This window comes from Neomonachus schauinslandi, chromosome 9, assembly GCF_002201575.2.
Source record: "Neomonachus schauinslandi chromosome 9, ASM220157v2, whole genome shotgun sequence".
In the NCBI taxonomy this organism is placed as follows: Eukaryota; Metazoa; Chordata; class Mammalia; order Carnivora; family Phocidae; genus Neomonachus; species Neomonachus schauinslandi.
In genome coordinates, this window is record NC_058411.1 from 22981927 (window position 1) to 23001472 (window position 19546).

The 19546-nt window shown below is 40.8% G+C and overlaps 1 protein-coding gene across 4 annotated transcripts in view; it reads right to left on the reverse strand.

Annotated features, from left to right (window-relative positions):
• Window positions 1-19546, reverse strand: part of NRXN3 (neurexin 3) — a 1459332-nt gene that overhangs the window by 790830 nt on the left and 648956 nt on the right. For all 4 annotated transcript variants that reach the window (XM_021679606.2, XM_044918184.1, XM_021679607.2 and 1 more), the window contains one exon: window positions 7507-7626. In XM_021679606.2, coding sequence (XP_021535281.1) covers window positions 7507-7626 — 120 coding nt within the window. The remainder of the gene's footprint in view (window positions 1-7506; window positions 7627-19546) is intronic.

The following is a 19546-nucleotide window of genomic DNA, read 5'->3' on the forward strand; positions in this document are numbered from 1 at the left end:
AGTATTTAGTAGTTACTCAGTAATTAAGTCTAGTAATATTCAGCTCCGGAGTTTTTGTTAGAACACCTATGAGAGAGGCATTCTTTGTAAACAAGGCTTGTTGAAGGGGTAAGAAGAAAACTCAGAGTTGCTGGAAACCATGTGATAACCAGAGAGATTGGGCCTGCCCAAGGAGACAGCCAACCCAGAAGCCAACCACAAAATGGAGAGAAACAGTTCCTCTAGGATGGTGCCATTCGAAGGTCTAAATTCAGCAGCCAAAGCCAGACTTCTAAAAACTAGATGGCAACAGATTGCCTTCTGTGCCTGAAGCATTTAAGATGGGGGTCTGACATTTGCAACTAAAGGATCTCCAGCTGCTACAAATGAACCAGTAGACCTTTCATTACCTGGCTTACCTAGAAGTGAATGACTGGGGCAGGGGGTCATGAAGGCAGCTTGAAATAAATACAAAAGAGAATGGAAATTTTAATGACAAAGTCAAGGAAAACGTCATTAGTACGGTCAGAGTAGAAGGTGGCCCGCCCAACATTTATATAGGCACATTATTACAATTTAACAAACCGTGTCCTGATGCCCCAATGCTGAAGGAAGGACAGGAAGAATCCCTCCTCCTGCCCTCTCCTGTTGTCTCCGTCCACACTGAAGAAACTCCATTAGCAAGACACCTAGCCTCTCTCTACTCCCTCCGTTACATCTTTCCAGAGGAAAAGGAGTGACATAATCTGGAAGATTAAAGAAACTCTACAGAGAAACTGTATTTCCATAGCTCAGCCCCTGGCACTTCCTGTTTCCCCCTAGGGGAGCAAGCTGCCTTCAAGAAACCCCCGGTGTAACCCACACAACCCACAGTATGGGTGTTACAGGAGCAAGCCTTGCTTCAGTGGAGATGCCCACCTAAGTCCTGAATTAGTGAGCGTTCAAGTGCGCAATTCCACCTCTGAAACTCGGTAGATGTTAGCCACATTTTTCCATACCAGTGTTACCACTAACAACATGATATGTGACTTTTACCAGCCTTGCATTTGTTTTTTCTCTATTGGTGTAGAACTCAGGTAGCAGGAAAAGAAAAAAAAAAAAAAAGAGAGAGAGAGAATGGAAGGAAGGGATTTCTATTTTCTCAGGGTCCTGAAACTTCAGTACCTGGGAGATTCCACCAGATTTCACTTTCAGATGCTCAGTATTAATGTCATCTCTTTGGGAGCATACTCAGACCTGATTCAGGGAACTGTTTATAAGCACAAAAATCAGATTTATGTTTTATGAGCTTCTATGTGGTGTTTTGACAACTAGTGACAAATCATTCACTTAATATAAGCAAAAACAAAATAATGGTGTTGGTTAAATATAAAATTGTAACAGAACAAAAATAAAAATGTAACATAAATCTGCTAACAATTGAATAACTAGGAGAGCTACTATATAAAATTACTTAGTATTGAAAATTGGACTGGTCATGAAAACAAAAACTAGCATAACCTAAACTCACATGATCTAGAACAATGAGGTGACTGAAACAAATATTCACAGTCTATTTGCCTCTAGCTGTTCATACAGGGCTGAGGCTGGAGCTGGAGAATGATGGGGAGGGGAAATCACAGCCAAACTCCTTGGGGACACAGGAACCAAACCGTGATGATGCTGCGAGCCATGCTAATTCTTATTTTAAAAAAGAAGAAGGAGAAGGAGGACGAGGAGAAGGAAGAGAAGGAGCGGGGAAGGAGGAGGAGACCAGCAATGAGAATTAAGAAGTGATAAGGGGTGATCCTTGGTGAAGCCTGGGATTCCTAAAGAAACCTGAAGAGACAATTTCAAAGTCAACAGGGAGCTTTTAGAGAAATTATAGATACACAGGCCTACAGAGTTGAGGGGTTAGGAAATTCTGTTCACTGGAAAATGAATTTCATAAAGCAAGAAAATCATGTACAGTGTTGACAAGAGAGAAAAGAGATGGAAGAAAGATAAGAGAAAGGAAACTAACAATGGAATTTGAGAGCTTAGCCCATGGACACAGACTGATTTAAGGATTTAGGATGAGTCGCAGAGCCTCAGCTAGAAGTTGCAGTGGGGGGGGGGGGGGGGGGGCAACATGGCGCCAAATTAGAAAAGGGACTGCTTCTCTAGATAACTAAAGGAACTCACTTGGCTGTGGATGGAGGGTCCCAAAAGAGCATGCACCTGGAGAAAACGTTAAAGAGATCAATTAAGTTTGAACCTTGTGCCAAACTAAGCAAATAAACATAAATAGATGATAAATAGATAGATAGGTTGATTGATCTGTGTATCACCTAATCAATATTAGTAACTGGGAATCTTTCCTCGTCTCCCCTGAATGCTGCCTATAGACTAAAACTCCCTTCCGTTCAAGAGGCAAACATATACATACTTCACTGCAACTGCTTTCAAATTTCAGAGGGAAGAGGAGTAATTTGGGAGAAAGATGATAAAAAAAAAAAGCAAGACTACTGAATGTTGTTTATGTGCCAGGCACTATGCTAGACACTTCAGAACCACCACCAAATGTCATTATCACAATCAATAGGTATCATTATCTTGCTTTAGAGAGGACACTTAGCTTAGAGAGGTTAAGCAATGTGATCAGAGTTCATACAGGTGCTAAGTGGTAGACCCTCTGATTGAACCCAGGTGTGTTCGCTTCCAAAGCCCACATCTTGTACATGACACAGCAGAGAAAAAGCTCAACCTATTCCTTATGTTATTGTGGGTGGAATTTAAATGGTGCAATGTCCCCACTGAAGTTGCTCTGATGGGTTCACACTCTGTCCCAGTGGCCAAGCACCATCACGTCACTCCATCTAAGTCACACGTAATGTATCCAGCACCTCCCCTAGAACAGCCATGTTGCCTTGACTCCTATCCACACATTCACTTCATATTTCACTGATGGTCAACAGCAGTTTACACACTAGCCCTTAGAGTGATAAAGTCTGTGAAGAACATAAACCTATAGAAAATTTGTCCAAGTTCAAGCTGTATCTTCCTACCAGGCATATACTAGACGAGCATATAGGCTCTTGAGGCCGCACTGCCTGGGTTAGGTAGCTTTTCTGTGCCTCAGTTTCCTATCTGTGAAAGAGGTAGGAAGTTTTCAGGATTACCGGTATCAATTCATAAAAACTACTTAGAACGGTGCCCAGTGCTTAAATTATTAGCTATTAATTATTCATCATTCTTTTTTTTCCTTTCTCTGAAATGTGTTAATAATTTTCCGGTATTTTGATTGTCACTCTTTTATGAGAACACAATCTCTTTTTAAGTAGAAACGATTTCTCACCTCTTCTGTATGTCCTGTAGTGTTTAGCAGGGGGGCTGAGCACAGTAAGCATCCCTCACATCTGAGGAAGGAGGTTGTATTTGAGACATTTGCTTTGGAGTCAGAGTTGGGATCATCACCATTTCTACATATGAAGTTCCTAGTCAACACTAAAAGCTTAGCAAAGAAATAACAGGAAAGACTTAGAGGAGGCAACTTGACCTCCCTTGGCTCCCAGACATGGGGAGGGAAGTTAAGAAAATGAAGGCTTATCAAGTCTCAGTAAAGAATGCATAGTTTGCCCACAATCCTTCAGCACCACCACTTCCATACCCTTTTCATCACAATACCGAAATTTTTCAAAAGTGTGTGCTGTAAATTGTTCTGATGATGATGATGATGATGATGATGATGATGATAATAAAAGTAGTTCTGGAGCCAAATAGACTTGCTGAACACTTCACATGCAATTATCGATGATTAGCAATGTGTATCAGCATAGTAAAGACTCCCAGTAAGTGGGCGCCTGGGTGGCTCAGTCGGTTAAGCGACTGTCTTCGGCTCAGGTCATGATCCTGGAGTCCCGGGATCGAGTCCCGCATCGGGCTCCCTGCTCGGCGGGGAGTCTGCTTCGTCCTCTGACCCTATCCCTTCTCAGGTGTTCTCTCTCTCTCATTCTCTCTCTCTCAAATAAATAAATAAAAATCTTTAAAAAAAAAGACTCCCAGTAAGTCTTGCAATAAAGAAATCTACTTCGTTCTGTTTAACCTAACATTTCCAAATTCCATCTCATCGTGTTTTTTTATTAACAAGAGGAAAAAATTTTCCTTGGAAAATGACTTTTTACAGCTTGTATGTGCTGTATAAGGTAAGGGACAGAAAAGGAAGTCAGCATGAACCAGAGGAGTCAAAAGAGGGATGAATCTCTGAACTAGCAAGAAGCTCTGGGTGGAGTGGGTGGATCAGCATAAGCCAAGTGAAGTATTCTTTTTTTTTCCAAGCTTTTATTTCTTTATTTGACAGAGCGAGAGAGAGAGACAGCGAGGGAGGGAACACAAGCAGGGGGAGTGGGAGAGGAAGAAGCAGGCTCCCGGCCGAGCAGAGAGCCCGATGCGGGGCTCGATCCCAGGACCCTGGGATCACGACCTGAGCCGAAGGCAGACGCTTAACGACGGAGCCACCCAGGCGCCCCCAAGTGAAGTATTCTTTTAATTTATTCTTGATAATAGAAATCCAGCTCAGTCAATCAGTCCATCAATCTTTATTAACTGTCAACTGAACTTAACACCTTTCCAAGAATACATTGTATTACAATAAATGAAAACCACCTGGCTAAGGAACATTTCTTTCCTTGCTATTGATTTCTTACGAGTGTGACCTATTCTTTGCATCATTTCTACAAACTACCTGAAAATTTGACACTCTAGGGGACCTTAAACAGCATGAAAGGGATTACTAAATAAGCCAATAAGATACTACTTAATAACCTGAGGACTGTGTGGTATTTTAGTTTCATTGCCTGATTTTATGACTTCTGTGAGCTAAAATTAAAATTCCCAAACCCATTATCACTGTAAGAAGCAATCCAAGGTTGTAGCTCATAAGCAAAATAGCTCTTTTCTTCTCCCAGATTTCTTTATCCTTATGGCTGCTCTTTTCCATCAGCAGTAAAGTAGGGGATAAGGGTTGAAAATGAAAGAGCTTCATTAATTTCAAATATCAAATTACTGAATGACTCGGGCCTTCAATGGTGTAGTCCTGCTTTTTAATTATTAGCGGTAAGAGAAAGCACACTTTATAATTACCTTTATTCTAAAGTTTCTATAAAAGAACAATGACCAAGGGAGGCAATACACATTACTGTACCCTCAGTTCTGCAGTTCTTTATGACGACAGCTTTGAGGGCATGCAATTTCCTGGGAAAATAAAAGAGATTCACGGTGCAGAGAGAGATCGGGGTGAGGTCGCCATCTAGTGGCTGCCATTCGAAACATGCATCACTGGGCTGCTGGGCTCAGCCCCAAGGAGCTAGCAAGGGATGTGGGAGACCTGCAGGCTCCTGTCTGCATTAACAGCCCACAGGGATTTCTTGAATAATTAATTCAAGATGGCTGAGGGTTCTAAACCATATAACCATTTTTACATCTCTTTGCTCACGTTCACTAAGTAAAGCTAAGTTACCCTTCAGACATGCAGAAGAGTAACCTTACCTCTCACTATGAAGGTGTCTATGTACATACAACCGGTGGGTTTTGGATACTTATTATGGTTCTATTTGACTTCATTTTTGACGGGAGAGGGGTGAGTGTTGTAGTCTTCACTAAAATGTACTCCTCACATTACCCTAATGCATCCCCTTGTATTTTTCCCATATCATAATACAAATCATTTTCTTATGATGGATTGTGAATTCCAGCAAGTAGCCTGATTTGGTGACATCACACAGACATGGATTTGGAGCTTAATTACACAGCTCTTTCTAAGTGCCATGTCCTCTTAAGTAAAATAAGAACACTTATCTTGCAAGGCAATGGGGAATTACAGATTTAAGGAGCTGATACATGTAAGACGGCTATCCCAGTATCTAATGCCTACTGGGCACTGGATATATGTCTCCTGCTCTTCCTCTATCTATAGACTCTTCTTATCTACAGACACACACACACACACACACACACACACACGCACACACACACACACATTCCTACCTACACACATATATACATGGCTCTCTATAATTCCAGACTCCAGAATGATAGAAGTTCAGGCTCATGAATATAAAATTAAATTACAGGACCCCAAATTGCAGAACCTTTAAGCTGGAGAGGGCCTCAGCAGTAATAGGATTTCAGATTTAAAAATGAGGAAATGAGGAAAAAAGTTTTATCATATCTGTCCCAATGGCAAAAAGTATTTTAGTTACAATGACTATATTAAATCCCAGGGATCCTGACTCTAACTTGACTGTCTTATTCACAGAAGAATCTGGAGAGAGTTTACACCACTGACTTCAACTGACAAAGACCAGACATGGTAAGTGACTTTTTCAACATCTGGCAGAGCATTCTCCAACATCTGGCAGAGAATTCGAGTCAGGGCCCAGATCTCCTGACATCAACAGCATTCTACATAATACTCCATGCTGCCCCCAAGTTTTCTTCTCCCATATGGACAAGAGTTCTGCCTAACAGAAGTGCACTGCTCTGGAATGTTAGAGTATAGACTTATTTGGAGACAACATGGAAGGTGCCCTCTCTCTTCCACCTTAGACCTCATTAAATTACCCATTAAATTGTGGCCAAAAAGCTACCTTCATAAGCCACTCCTGGTCTCTCCAACCCAAAATGATAATTTTCTCTTCTGACATGACAATGATAATCTTACCCATCCATGCTAGAATCTCATTACACACTTTTTGTCTTATTTTCAAATGCCTGGGTCCTATCTAATCCACTAGATTGGTTAATTATTTGAGGAAACAGATAATCTCTTGTGCTTCCTTCTTATCTTTTACATCCTTAGCACACTGCTGATATGTAACAGGCTCTCAAGAAATACCTATTGCTTATGTGAAAGCTCTGAATGTTCCTTTACGTATGGATCTATCCGTTCATTCATCCGTTGCCCTCTTAGAATGTGAATAACACCAAGCCAAGGACTGGCCTATTTGTTCACTTCCCTATTCTCAGTGCCTTCTAAAGCAGTACTCAGTACAGGGTAGGTACTCTATTCATAACAATTAAATAACTGATGAAATAAATGAATAATTACTCAGCCCCTTCTAAGTAGCCTGTAGTGATCTCAGTACTTACTTTTACCTGTAATGCTCTGAATTTCTGGTTTACCCATCTCCCTCCCCTAGAGAGTAAGTCATTTATTGAAGGAAGAAACTGGTCATTGGGAAGATGATTGATAAGTGATTTTTGAATAAAGGAATAATAAAGGAGCTACAGAACTCTACATCTACTCTCCATCTACTCTATGCCTAAGGAGAGAGACCCATCAACATACAATGACAGTAATGGGTAAATTTTATAATACAGATCAATGAAAAGGGATTATGAAACTAAAGAAGACCTTCTTAGCCTTACCTGAGCTTGTCAACGAGAACATGTCACATGACTTCTGTTAAGCAAAATAAACATGTTTCAAAAAACCTTTTGCTCGCTGAATGACCTAGAGGATAACAGGAGCAAAGAGAGACACATTTCCCTACATAGAGCTGTACTCACCCTCAGCCACATCATCATCCACGGTTAACTTAAGGCTTTTTCCTCTCCGCACCACCCGGACGGTGTGCCATTCATTGTCATTGAGCTTCTGCCCCGCATACAGGGTCTCAGGTCCTTTGCCTAAGGACGATGGTAAGTGCCAAAGTTAGAATCAATTCTGAAAGCAGCGATTACAGTATCAGAACTGTCAAAGCCACACTGACGCACAGAACCCAGTAGCATTCAAGGAATCATATGCACGCCCCACCACCAAAGCCCATCCCAGTTTCACTGCCCCAACAGGATGTTCCACAGTTGTCTCCAAATGCAAAAGTCTCAACTCATATGGACATTGGCAAAGCAGTGAAAGAAATAAGTGCCCTCCTTTGTCTACAGAGAGAAAGTTCTAAAATGCCAAGAGCAGTAATTATAAGAAACAGTAGTCAGCCATCATTTTGTTTCCCAAAGTCTTAGATTTCAGATGAATTTCTTGAAGATATAGGAAATTCATCATTCATTTTTAGAATCATTTGGTCACTCAGGCATAATACACCAGTCTGGCTTTTGGAGAGTATACATCTATTGGATGAGAAAAGAGTTCTGTAATATATACTCTTAACTTGATATTGCCATTAACCCATGGTCCTATCAGAATTCAGCAACCATAGAAATCACAACAGTAATCATCATAATAATAATGTTGAGGTCTAACCCCCATGATAAGTAATGCTCCTGAAGGGAATGTGAGGGGCCCCAGACTTATTGTTCATCATCCTCCAAAAAGATCTAAAGATCTAAAAAATGAAATAATGTAAAATGCCAAAATCAAACGCTTTTAGGTCGAAAGAATGTTCAGGAGAAGGTGCCACCAGATGAAGGAATAAACCAAGTTGTCTCAAAAGATCCATGATCAAAATGCTCAAGAGGATGTTCAGGTGTACCCTAAGAAAAATCAGGTTCAACGAGGAATTATAGTATTTAGGGGCAGACGTGGCAAGATAAACACTGAGGCATTAAAAGAATTTGGTTAGTAATGGGGGGAAAATGTCATGTTTTGCTCAGCACTAAACTGAGATGTAAATTTAAAAGACAAAGAAGATTGCATAGAACCAGAGAACTTAGACCAAGTTCCAAGTTCACTATGTGGATAGCTGAGCCCATGCAGAAAGACCCCGTGTGAGTCTTCCTGGATTAGTCAAAAACTATGTAGAAAGCCCTATCTCTGGAAACAACTTGGGAAAAAAAGATAAAATATGTAACTGGCCAATATATTCCTATGATATTATGCATCTGAAATATTTCAGAATACACTTGGATCCAACATATAGGAACACAGTAGGTGCTTTAATGAGCACTTGCTGAACAACTGATGTCTACATAGGTATTTATTTCTTTGGAAACCATCAACTAAGGTCAATACATTTTTATCTAACTAATTTTGAAAGCTCTATTATATAGATTTCACCAGCCACTCCACCCCCTCTTCTGCCTCCAAGACTCCAAAACAGTATTGTATAAATTTAGGGAAGAAAATTTAAAAAAAATAGTATCACTTGGGTAAGTATCTTCTAAACTAGGTAATTTTAAACTGTACCCTTTAATTCTGAATTATTAGTGTTGCTACTAAATGCTCTTTATAAGAGTAATGATGGGGCGCCTGGGTGGCTCAGTCAGTTAAGCAGCCAACTCTTGATTTTTGGCTCAGGTCATAATGTCAGGGTCCTGGGTCCAGCCCTGAGCCCCATTAGGCTCTGCATTCAGCACACTCAGCAGGGAGTCTGCTTCAGGATTTTTCTCTCTCCCTCTGCCCCTCCCCCGGCTCACTCTCTCTCTAAAATAAATAAATCCTTTTAAAAAAGAATAATGATAGCAGTTGAAGTTTGGGGAAATTTTCTTCTTAAAAATAAAGATTTTCAAAATAAAAAGGTTTCTTTTAATTAATATGTATACAATAGATCATTTGTATTTTTTTTTTCAGAATGTACCTATATCCCAAGTACAATGCAAATTCACAAGAATCCTAAGAAATCAATGAAGAAACTTAAAGTGGACCAAATGTACCCCAAATTGGGTATGATGCCATGAGATCAATGAATCTGAAGGTAAAAAAAATTCTATGATAAACCATTTTATATTCAATTTTAGCTGTTCTTTGTGAGTATGCCTGTCTTACTATTATCTAAAGCATATACATTGTAACAGAATTTTTCCTACATCTCACCTCATTAGATAGCATTGTTCATTATCTCATTAAATTCGGGTCTAAGATTGATGTTAACACTCAACTTTACAACAGCAAACCGTGCAGGCATTGAGAGAAAATGGGCCACATCATGTGGGTGCTTTGAAGCAAGAACAGATGTTCTCAGAAGAAACAAATCTGCTGTTGTTTTTTTTGTGTGTGTGTGTGTGTGTTCTTATCCTCTTTATTCTATATTCAAATGCTTCAATAAGAAAGGGGAAAGTAAGGAAAGACGTAGGAAACATAGGCTATATTGTTAGAAAGACAGGCTATTCAAACATCTATAGGTAGCATCTGTTCTTTAGGCAGTGTTTGCACATCACTTAATTTTTATGATCGGGGACAAAGTAAGAGGGAGAAATACTAACACCAACATGGTGACAGTTAGCGACATGGCCATATTGGTGTCATATTAGTCATCGGTGTAAAACAAGATTTGCAATCAGCCCAGTGTGTTTTAAATGCTGCTGACGTTTTGCAGGGACTTGGAATTTTCTTGTGTCAAATTCAAACAAAAATATTTAACTATCCTTTTGACTCTAAAACTTCAGGATGTGATAGTCTACAACCAAACATGTGGGAAAAAAGACCTGAACACCCTCATGCCCTTCTGCTTGGCTACAGTTGCTGTCTCCAACCCCAATAATCCTCATGACTCTGCCAGGAGAAAAAAAAAAAAATCCATACCCGTCTCATTAAAATGGTAGGGAAATGAATATTATCCAATATTCATTTTCAAGCAATAAATACAGAAATCCCAGTGAGCTTCCGAAAAAGTTTCAGCCTCCAAAAGTGGAGAGTCAATGGCATTTATCTTTAATCAAGCCAAAAGGTCAATGCATCCCTACCAGAGAGAAAGTGATGTTTAAACTCAGCTGGAAATGTAGGCAAACAGAGGGCAAGAACAAATCTAATTTGTAGCCTAAGCGTAAAACCGGATTGATAAGTAATACAAGATGTAGATACAAGCTGAAAGTTAAAACATACAAACCATCTCGTTTTCAAAGGAGGAGGATTTAGTCTAAGGAAGACTTCCCTGGCCGATTCAAGCACAGGGCCAGTGAAGCAGCATCAGTTAAACAATGAATGTAAAGATAAGGATTAGACAAGGAGGAGAAACTTTTTGTTGTTGTTGTTGGAATTTAAAATGGAACTGATAGGACTTTAATTTTTAAAAAATTTTTAAAAAACCTCAGAGCCATTAATTTTCCTCCATTGTCCTTTTTCTTTTCTGTAGCTAGGAGAAATGTGATCTGTGATTAGGTACATACTGGATGTATCTAACAGAGGCATGCTTCCTTTTATAGCTTAACTAATAAATATTGATCACACACACAAAAAGAAATCAACATTTGATTCCCTTTAGGTTGCTTAGATCATCACTGTTTGATCTAAATACAGGAAGCTAATAACTTATCTGACACCCTATAGCTGAATTTCCCAAGTAATGGCCTCTGTGACCAGAGTAAAGAAGCAAAATCACAGTTGAAGATTTCCGGGATGCAGAGGTCTGTAGAAGTGAGTATTCAATTGTATTCAAAAGAACCTTTAATGAATCTTTTGGGCGATACCACCCAAATTCCCATTCTTGACCTAGTCTCACTGCAAACTCATTTGGCATCATCTCTTAGTTAAGACTTGTCTCATCAAAGATGATCTAATTTTCTGACGGACATGGATAGAGAAGGAGTCATCACAGATGAAAAATAAAGATTTATTTTCTTGACCTATCCTACAGTAACCCTGTGGGAGGCCTATTTCTTTAAGAAGCCAGAACTAATAGTAAAATCAAAGTGAAAAGTTAGGAGAAAAGCATTCTTTGGGAGAGAAATCATTGCTGATTGCTTGGAGGAAGATGACGCTCAGATATTAACAGATTGTTCCCTTTGAGGGGACAGGGAATGGGAGCCTATGGGGAAAAATCTGTATTTGGGTATCTCTAAAGGCACACACCTTCACAAGGTGGACTTTGGCTCTTCATGATTTTGAACCTACTTAGTTGTTTTCTTTTTATTTTTTGTTGTTGCTTTTTGGTAGACTCTTCATAGAACATGAATTTGTTATTCCCCCCAGGAGCAACATAACCCGCACAACTATAAGATACCTGAATATGCATTAGTTTGTCAATAAATTTCTAAAACCTGCCCAAACCAACTAAACCAGATGGTTTTGCTCATACACAGGGAGTAGAAATTCCTTCCAACTGCCACAAAGTATTATCTCCAAAAGTGGGTGGATAAGACTGGAAACTTACTTTGCTTGGGGTCAGGGGACAGGGGTTAAGGGCACACTCTCTATACCATAATCACTTTGCTTTACTGGAACATCTTTCTATTTGTGCAGGAGAAAGAAACAACAACTTGATTTCCCGTGGAACTGTGTTTCACATGAATCAAAATTTCTACAATGCATAAAAAAATATGAAATTCACTCCCTTAGAAAGGTATAGCAAAAGGCATGTGATTATACATCTAAATGGCATGATAAATAAATACTTGAAATGACTGTGTTAGGTTTAATGAACACCAAAAAATATTTAAAAAGAGAAAACTTACCTTCATTTCCACCAGCACCCTAGGTTAGGCCAGCTGAGCTATGACAAAGCCTAGCTCAGCTAGGCTGAGAGAATAGATTAGGCAATTAAAAGCAGGGGTGAGTAGGGCAGTGGGACTATAGACTAAGGACGGTGACAGAGAAATGGGAAAGAAGCATCTCATTTTTTATCCAAAGCAGTTTCAGGTTCTGGTTGTTTTCTTCAGGTTGACAACCCAATGGAGAATAAGAGGTGTTTTGTTTTTATAAACTCATTTTTAAAAAGATTTTATTTATTTATTTATTTGACAGAGAGAGACACATAGAGAGAGGGAACACAAGCAGGGGGAGTGGGAGAGGGAGAAGCAGTTTTCCCACTGAGCAGGGAGACCGATGTGGGTCTCGATCCCAGGATCCTGGGATCATGACTTGGGCCAAAGGCAGATGCTTAACCGACTGAGCCACCCAGGCGCCCCTAAACTCATTTTTCAAAAGCATTCATTTTCTTTGAAAAAAAAATTTAAATCGTTTACTTATAGAGGCAATTTGGTGGAACACCTCAAATAGGTCCTTCCATTCTCACTGGAGTCCTCAAATCTCAGAAAGGGCTGTCACTTCCAACAACAGAAGTGAACATAGGAAGTTTTCTGGAAGTCTTCTGTTAAGAAGTCTCCCAGCAAGGTGTGTGAGAAAGATGAGTGACCCAGTTATTCAAGCTGAGTACATGTATCCTCCTGGAGACCCTGCTTCTCGTTAAAACCCACTAAAAACACCATCAATAATTACTGGGCTTGAGCAAGTAAATGGCCCATCAAGCCTGCCACATACAAAATACTCATCTATGGGCTGCCATCCCTTTTCCTTGGGCTCATCCTCCACTCTGCTAATAGAGCACTGTTGCTAACCTCTGGCAGCGTATCACAGAGCAAATATTAACTGAGCAACAATATGGGATCAGGCACCATGCCAGGGTGGAGGATGGGAAGGAAATGAGACAGACAAGGTCCCCCTGCCCTTACAAAGTTTACAGCCTGGTTGGGAGAGGGTAAGGAGGAAGGACAATACCCAAATGAAAGACCATGAGATTATTTCAGATGGGGTTGAGTTCTATGAAGAAAATGAAACAGGGTGATATGATGAAAAGTAATTTAGGTGGAGAGTGGGAATGGAGGGTGGGCTACTTTATTACGAGTCTCAGCAAGGCCTGTCTGCGGGGACTTCTCCACTCTTGCCCTGAGTATGTGGTTGGATGGACAGCTCCTAAGTGAGGTGGTCAGAGTAGGCTTTTCTGCAGAGATGCACTGATAAGGTGCCAGACGTGCAGATATCTGAGTGATGGGAAGAGCAAGAGCAGAAGCCCAGAATACGCTTGGCATGTTAGAGGACCGATGATAACAAAAAACCCATTGTGGCTGGAGCTGGTACCCAAGGGAGAGAGTGTGGTGGGAGAGAAGGTGGAGGAGTAAGCAGAGGCCAGATCCTAAGAGGACCGAAAGGACATGGTACAGAACCTGAATGCTCTTCTAAATGCATCTGGGAGCCACTGGGAGGTTTCAGGCAAGGGGATCCTATGATTTAACTTAAGTTTTAAAAATCATTCTGGTTGCTATGGGTGCACTGGATCCAAAACGGCCAATAATGGAAACAAGGAGATCTCGGGGAAGCTGCTAAAGGAAGGAAATGATGGTGACTTGGTCTAGGAAGGTAGCAGGAGAAATGGAGGTGGTGAGATTGGGGGTGCATGTTAGAGGTGAGGTCAACAAGACTTGAGATTGGTTTGGAAGGCAGACTAGGGGCAGGAGAGGAATTCACAGTGACTCCTAGATTCAGTCTGAGAATGCAAGTGGTCAAAGCACCCTTGACTGAGAAGGCAGAGATTCCAGAAAATTTAAGACATGCCTGATCCTACCAGCCAACGGAGCTTGCTTCTGTCCCCTGCACCTTTCCTACATAGCATCAATCACACTCAGCACCAACTCTTGGCAGCCTTCTACTGCTCAGAAGTGTGGCTCAAAGTTCACTGATTGCAAGATTTTCTTAGCACGGTGTTAATCTGCACCTTGGGCCACCACTGCCTACTGATGGCACAGGGTTACTAGGCTCCTGCTGTCTTTCTTACCCTCCCGTCCCCTCCCCTCTCCTTCCTTCTTTCCTTCCTTCCTTCCTTCCTTCCTTCACTCCTCCTTCCTTCCTCCCTCCCTCCCTCCCTCCCTTCCTTCCTCTCACCCTTTCTTTATTCTTGCATGCTTCCAGTTATGTGTGCTGGCCCCTGCTTGGGACTGGAACAAGATGTGTGCCTAACGTGACAAAGAAAACCCTGGCAGCCCATTCAGTTGGATCTCTAAATTGCGATCACAGTGTAAAATGAACCCTCTCATCTCAGCTAGGAGAATAGCATCTCAAATTTGAAATGGAATGAATCCAGGGCAGATATCTCTCCAAAGGAACAAATGACTCCACAAAAGATGAGAAAGAATCCTGCCCCCAATTTACTGCCCAAATCTCTACCTTAAATCATAAATTTACAGCATTGCTTAGGAGTGGTGAGCTGAGGACAGGCTCAAGATTTCTTGTGATAATCTCTATGAAGCCACTTTTCAAAAGATGAGGGCAATTTGCTCAGGGATAGGCAGAAAGATGTTTTTGTAGATATTGATTCTACTCGTTTAAAAAAATAAAAACTTTCTAAAATATACTAATACTTTCCCTACCATTATCATGATATAATTAATACAAATCAAGCTGCTCTTGATGATTTAAACATTATTGTGCCTTAGGGTCTTTCTGACTATGTGATCTTATTGTTTAGCACTAAAGACACAGATTTTGAAGATGATGGCAACTGAGCTAAAGAGATCTGAACTAAGATATGCACTAGAAACTGCTCCCCTAATATCCTCCTAACCAATGCCTATTGAAGCCTGTTTCCTTCTGAATCGACTCCTTGGTAATAAAAAACAGAATAAAAAAATGTCCAATTATGAGTTGAAAGGTATAATTAATCCTAATAATTAATATTTTGCTGTAAATAGGAATTAAGGAAGGCATAATATATACATCTTCCATTACTCCTCTTCTGTAGACTTTCACAACTTTCCTACCTCCACCCATCCTTTCCTGGTCCCCAACCCTCCCAGTTGGGAGTGTGTGCCTTTCCAGTAACTCAGCTGCATTTTTCCTCTATAAATCATCACTCTGTCCCTGCTATTACAGATATACATATACATTTGTTTATATTCACTGCCTCCATATCTGTGCCCTTTGAGGGAGAACATGCTACCTTTATAATCCCCAGCAACTCAGCAGAGTACCTTACACCAAGAAGATGCTCAGCATACTAGGGAAAAAAAAACTACTAGAAGAATAAATAGAATTAAATTGACTACATATCAAACTAGTAAGCAGGTTGAGGGAGGGAGAAGAAATGGAAGAGGAGCAGGAGAGAGTTGCAGACTGTATTTTAGCAATAGAATAAACTGGACCAATTTGGGAAGATATTCAATACAGTAATAAATACATATAACTGAATTAATGAAATTGGATGAAAAAATAAATGACAGTGAATTTATTGAGGGTGGAGGAAGAGAAAAAAGAGGGAGTAGAAGAGGTTTACATGTTGCATTTTGGCAGCTGAATGATTTAGGCACTAATTCCTAGTTCATCTTGGAGCTAAAAGACACCATATATAAATAAATAAAGACACTACTTTTCATTTTAAATATATTTTTTTCCCAGCCAGAAAAAAAATACAGTTTTCTGAGAAACTGGTATGAGGATGAAAGCAACATTGATAAAAAGGTACCAGTTACTCTGCATACATGATCTTATTTAGTTTCCCAGTATGAAGCTGATATGGTTTCCCTCAGCTATGCAAAGAAAGAGGTAGCACAAAGTGCCACAACCTGCCAAGGTCATGCAGCTACAGAACACAGCCCCCAGTCTGTCTGCAAAATGTCTCCGCTGCACTTTGTTCTCGCAGCTTCATTACGGGTATGCCCCTGGGCTGACCTCGTCTAGAGATGTGAGGAGGAACACAGTGAGGGCAGGGAAAGGACGTGGGAGAAGCAGGAGAGTACAGTGAAATAATAAACAGAAAAATCTAATTTGGGGGATCAGTGAAAAGTAGGACCTGATTTCACCTTTTTTTTAAATTTACTTCTAAGACAAAGGGTCAAGCCCCAAACTAGTAATAGAGCCAAAAGAAGGTGAAAGGTTATATTTGAGATGAAAGTGGAGGGTAAATAGATCATGTCTGTGTGCCCCTACAGCAGACACTTTGGGCCCTGCATCATGTCCCCTGGGCCAAGCTCAGATTTCAGCCATGGCAGCAGTACTGCTGTCGGCCCACACAGAGCCCAAAAGTCCCCATCTCAAGTCAGGGGTGCCTTCATTGCCTGCATGCAGGAGCAACCAAGTAGTGGAAGGAAGGTGATGGGGCTGTCAAACAATGGGAGGGACAAAGCTAATAGATTAATTCCCCCAAATCTGTCATCGGAGTGGACAATTCTTGGAGGCATTCATTACAACACCCTCCATCTCCCCCTCATCCACTTGACCCACAGCAGAAAACTTAACAATGGATACTCCCACTGGTGTTTCTTCCTCCACTGATCATCCTCTCTGCTCCTTCACTCCCACTTTTGGGGATCCTGCCCAAATAAACCACCTGACCCAAGTCCTTGTCTCAGGATCTACTCTCAAGGGAACTCAGGCTAAGGTGACACACAGTGCTTGATCATTTCCTCCTTAGTAACTCAAACATTACAACAATCTTGTGAAGTAAGGACTATCAATGCTTATGATAAAATCCAGAAAGGTTAAGTGACTTTCCCAAGGTCACAGGCTATTAAATCATGAGACTGAATCAAGAATCCTGGCTTCACAGACGGAACTCCACAGATAGAGCTCTCCCCATTAACCTCTAGCTTCCTAAAGTCTATGAAGTCCAAAAAGAACAGAAAACAGTGGTCTGCTATCACCATTAAGGAGGGGCTATGGTTGCAAATTACCAAATACTGACCAAACTCTTGAGGTTTTGAGGAAGTGCATAGGTCTCTGAGGGAAATCACCAGGCTCTCCACCGTGAGGATCCATTAAGGACCATGGAGGGTTTTTGAGAAGGTGAGATCACCATCACTCTTAATTAGCTTAGGTTTATTCAAGACAGAAAGTAAGAGATATGGTCTCCATACCCAGAGTCCCTTCAGGCTCTATGTTGCTAAATCATCACCATATCCCATATGGGGAACTTTATTTTAGATAGAAAGATACAGTCACTATGTTTTAAAAGATCCCTGAGACAAAGAGCTCTGTGAAATGGCATTTCTGTATCAACCCCCATGTGTGCAGCACCTCCTTTCCACAATAGAAAGTACTAAATCTGAGGTAAGAATGGAAAAGGAGTGATATTTCTAGCCTATCTCCTTGGGATGATAATTGCAAGGTCTTTCGGCTTATGAGACTCATCAGATGGCATTAGCTGATCACCCACTGTGAACAGACGCAGTTGCCACACAGGATGGCCCTGTCACCTGGGTGCACCCTTTTATCCTCTTAACATCTGCTTTGTGCAGTTGGGGGATCCAGGAAGCTAGATTAGCAGAACAATCACTCTATTCTGGCCCTAGTTCACTAAGACGATGATCCTTCTCCCTCTTAAAATAATATGTATGTAGGTTTGAAAATATGAGAAATTATAGCTCTCCATCTCACTAGAAATATCATCTCTTTATGGTACCCACTAAAATAAAACTTGCAAGACAAGCACATAGAGGAAAAAATTAAAACCAGAGCGTTAATAAAAATAGATCAAGGATATTTTAATTCAAATGTATTTGTCTCCCTTGAAGTCAGACTTAAAGGCAACTGGTTCCTCAGCAAGTGTGGCCTTGGGCAAGGCATGCGAGTGGCTACCTTGTCAAATGTGACTGATTTCCATGTGCTGTCTTTACAACTTTGTGCAATGGTGTGGATACAGCAGGGAAGTGAACTTCAGACTGCTGACTGTTCTATCCATGCACCCTGAATTCCTGATTAAGCTGAGGGCATCAAGTAGAGGAACTGTTCCTATTAAACAGGGTGAAATCACCACCCCTCTTCCAGGTTGTATAAAGGAAGATGAGTTTAACTGAAAAGTCCTGTACCTACTACAAATGCATTGTGGAAATTTCTGAGGGTGCAAAGATAAAAAAGACACAAGGAGCTCAGTCTCTGGAAGTGTTGCACAAATAAAAACTAATTGGGTGGGAGAAAGGGGTACAGAAATATGCACTGGATACCCTGCTAGTGGGGTACCTGGTCTATCTGGAAGTCTGAGTCGTTAATTATTCTTTTGCTTCCCATTTTCATGCAGGACTACATAGATCCTATGAGGCAGGGACCAATACCTTCATTTCTGTGCCCTTCACAACTCCAAATACCCCTGTCCTTGGTATGCAAAGTGAATTCTCAAAGTTGAAGAGTAAACGGTTATGTTTCTTATTCTTTTCATACTTGCATTAGACTTTGCTAATAACAGCAAATATGCATATTTTACTTACCAGCCAGCAGCCACTGGATACCATTTTGAGTGCTTTACCTATATTAATCAATTTTATACTCACATCAATCCCATAATGTTGTCATGATTATAGTACATGCTGACAAAAGACGCTGTCCCTTCCTATCAGCCTTTTCCTAATAGGTCCATCCTTCCTGGAGAATTAGATTTCCTGTCCCATTATGTCAGGCACTTTGTGTGACTTGCTTCATTGCCAAAGAAATATGAGCAGAAGTGGTGTGGGCCACTTGGGAGGTTTAAGAGCTATTACATGGCTCTGCCACCTCTCTCTTCCCTTTGCTACAGATCCAAGAGGTGACAGATGAGGGCTGTTTCTTCAGCCAGGGTCCAGAAAAGAAGAGAACATGAAGCAGAGCTGCAGCAGAACCATGATGAACACTAATGTGAGTGAAAAGGAAAGCTCTGTTCTTTAAAGTCACTAAGATTGCAGGGAGGCATTTGTTACTGAGCAGGGCTGACGGATACATAGGTCCTATTAATATCCATACTTTACCCTTGAGAAAACTGAGGCAGAAAAAGGTTCAGTCAATTTTTCAAGGTCACATAATTAGTAATTTCTGGGACTTGAATCTGGGCAGCCTGGTTCCATCTGGGCCTTAACTACTACACTACACAGCCTCTATTGGATAAGGGATGAACCAAAGATGGCTAAGAGATACAAAGATAAAGCCCCACAGTGAAATATTCTACACATGCCCAACACACACACACACACAAAATATATATAC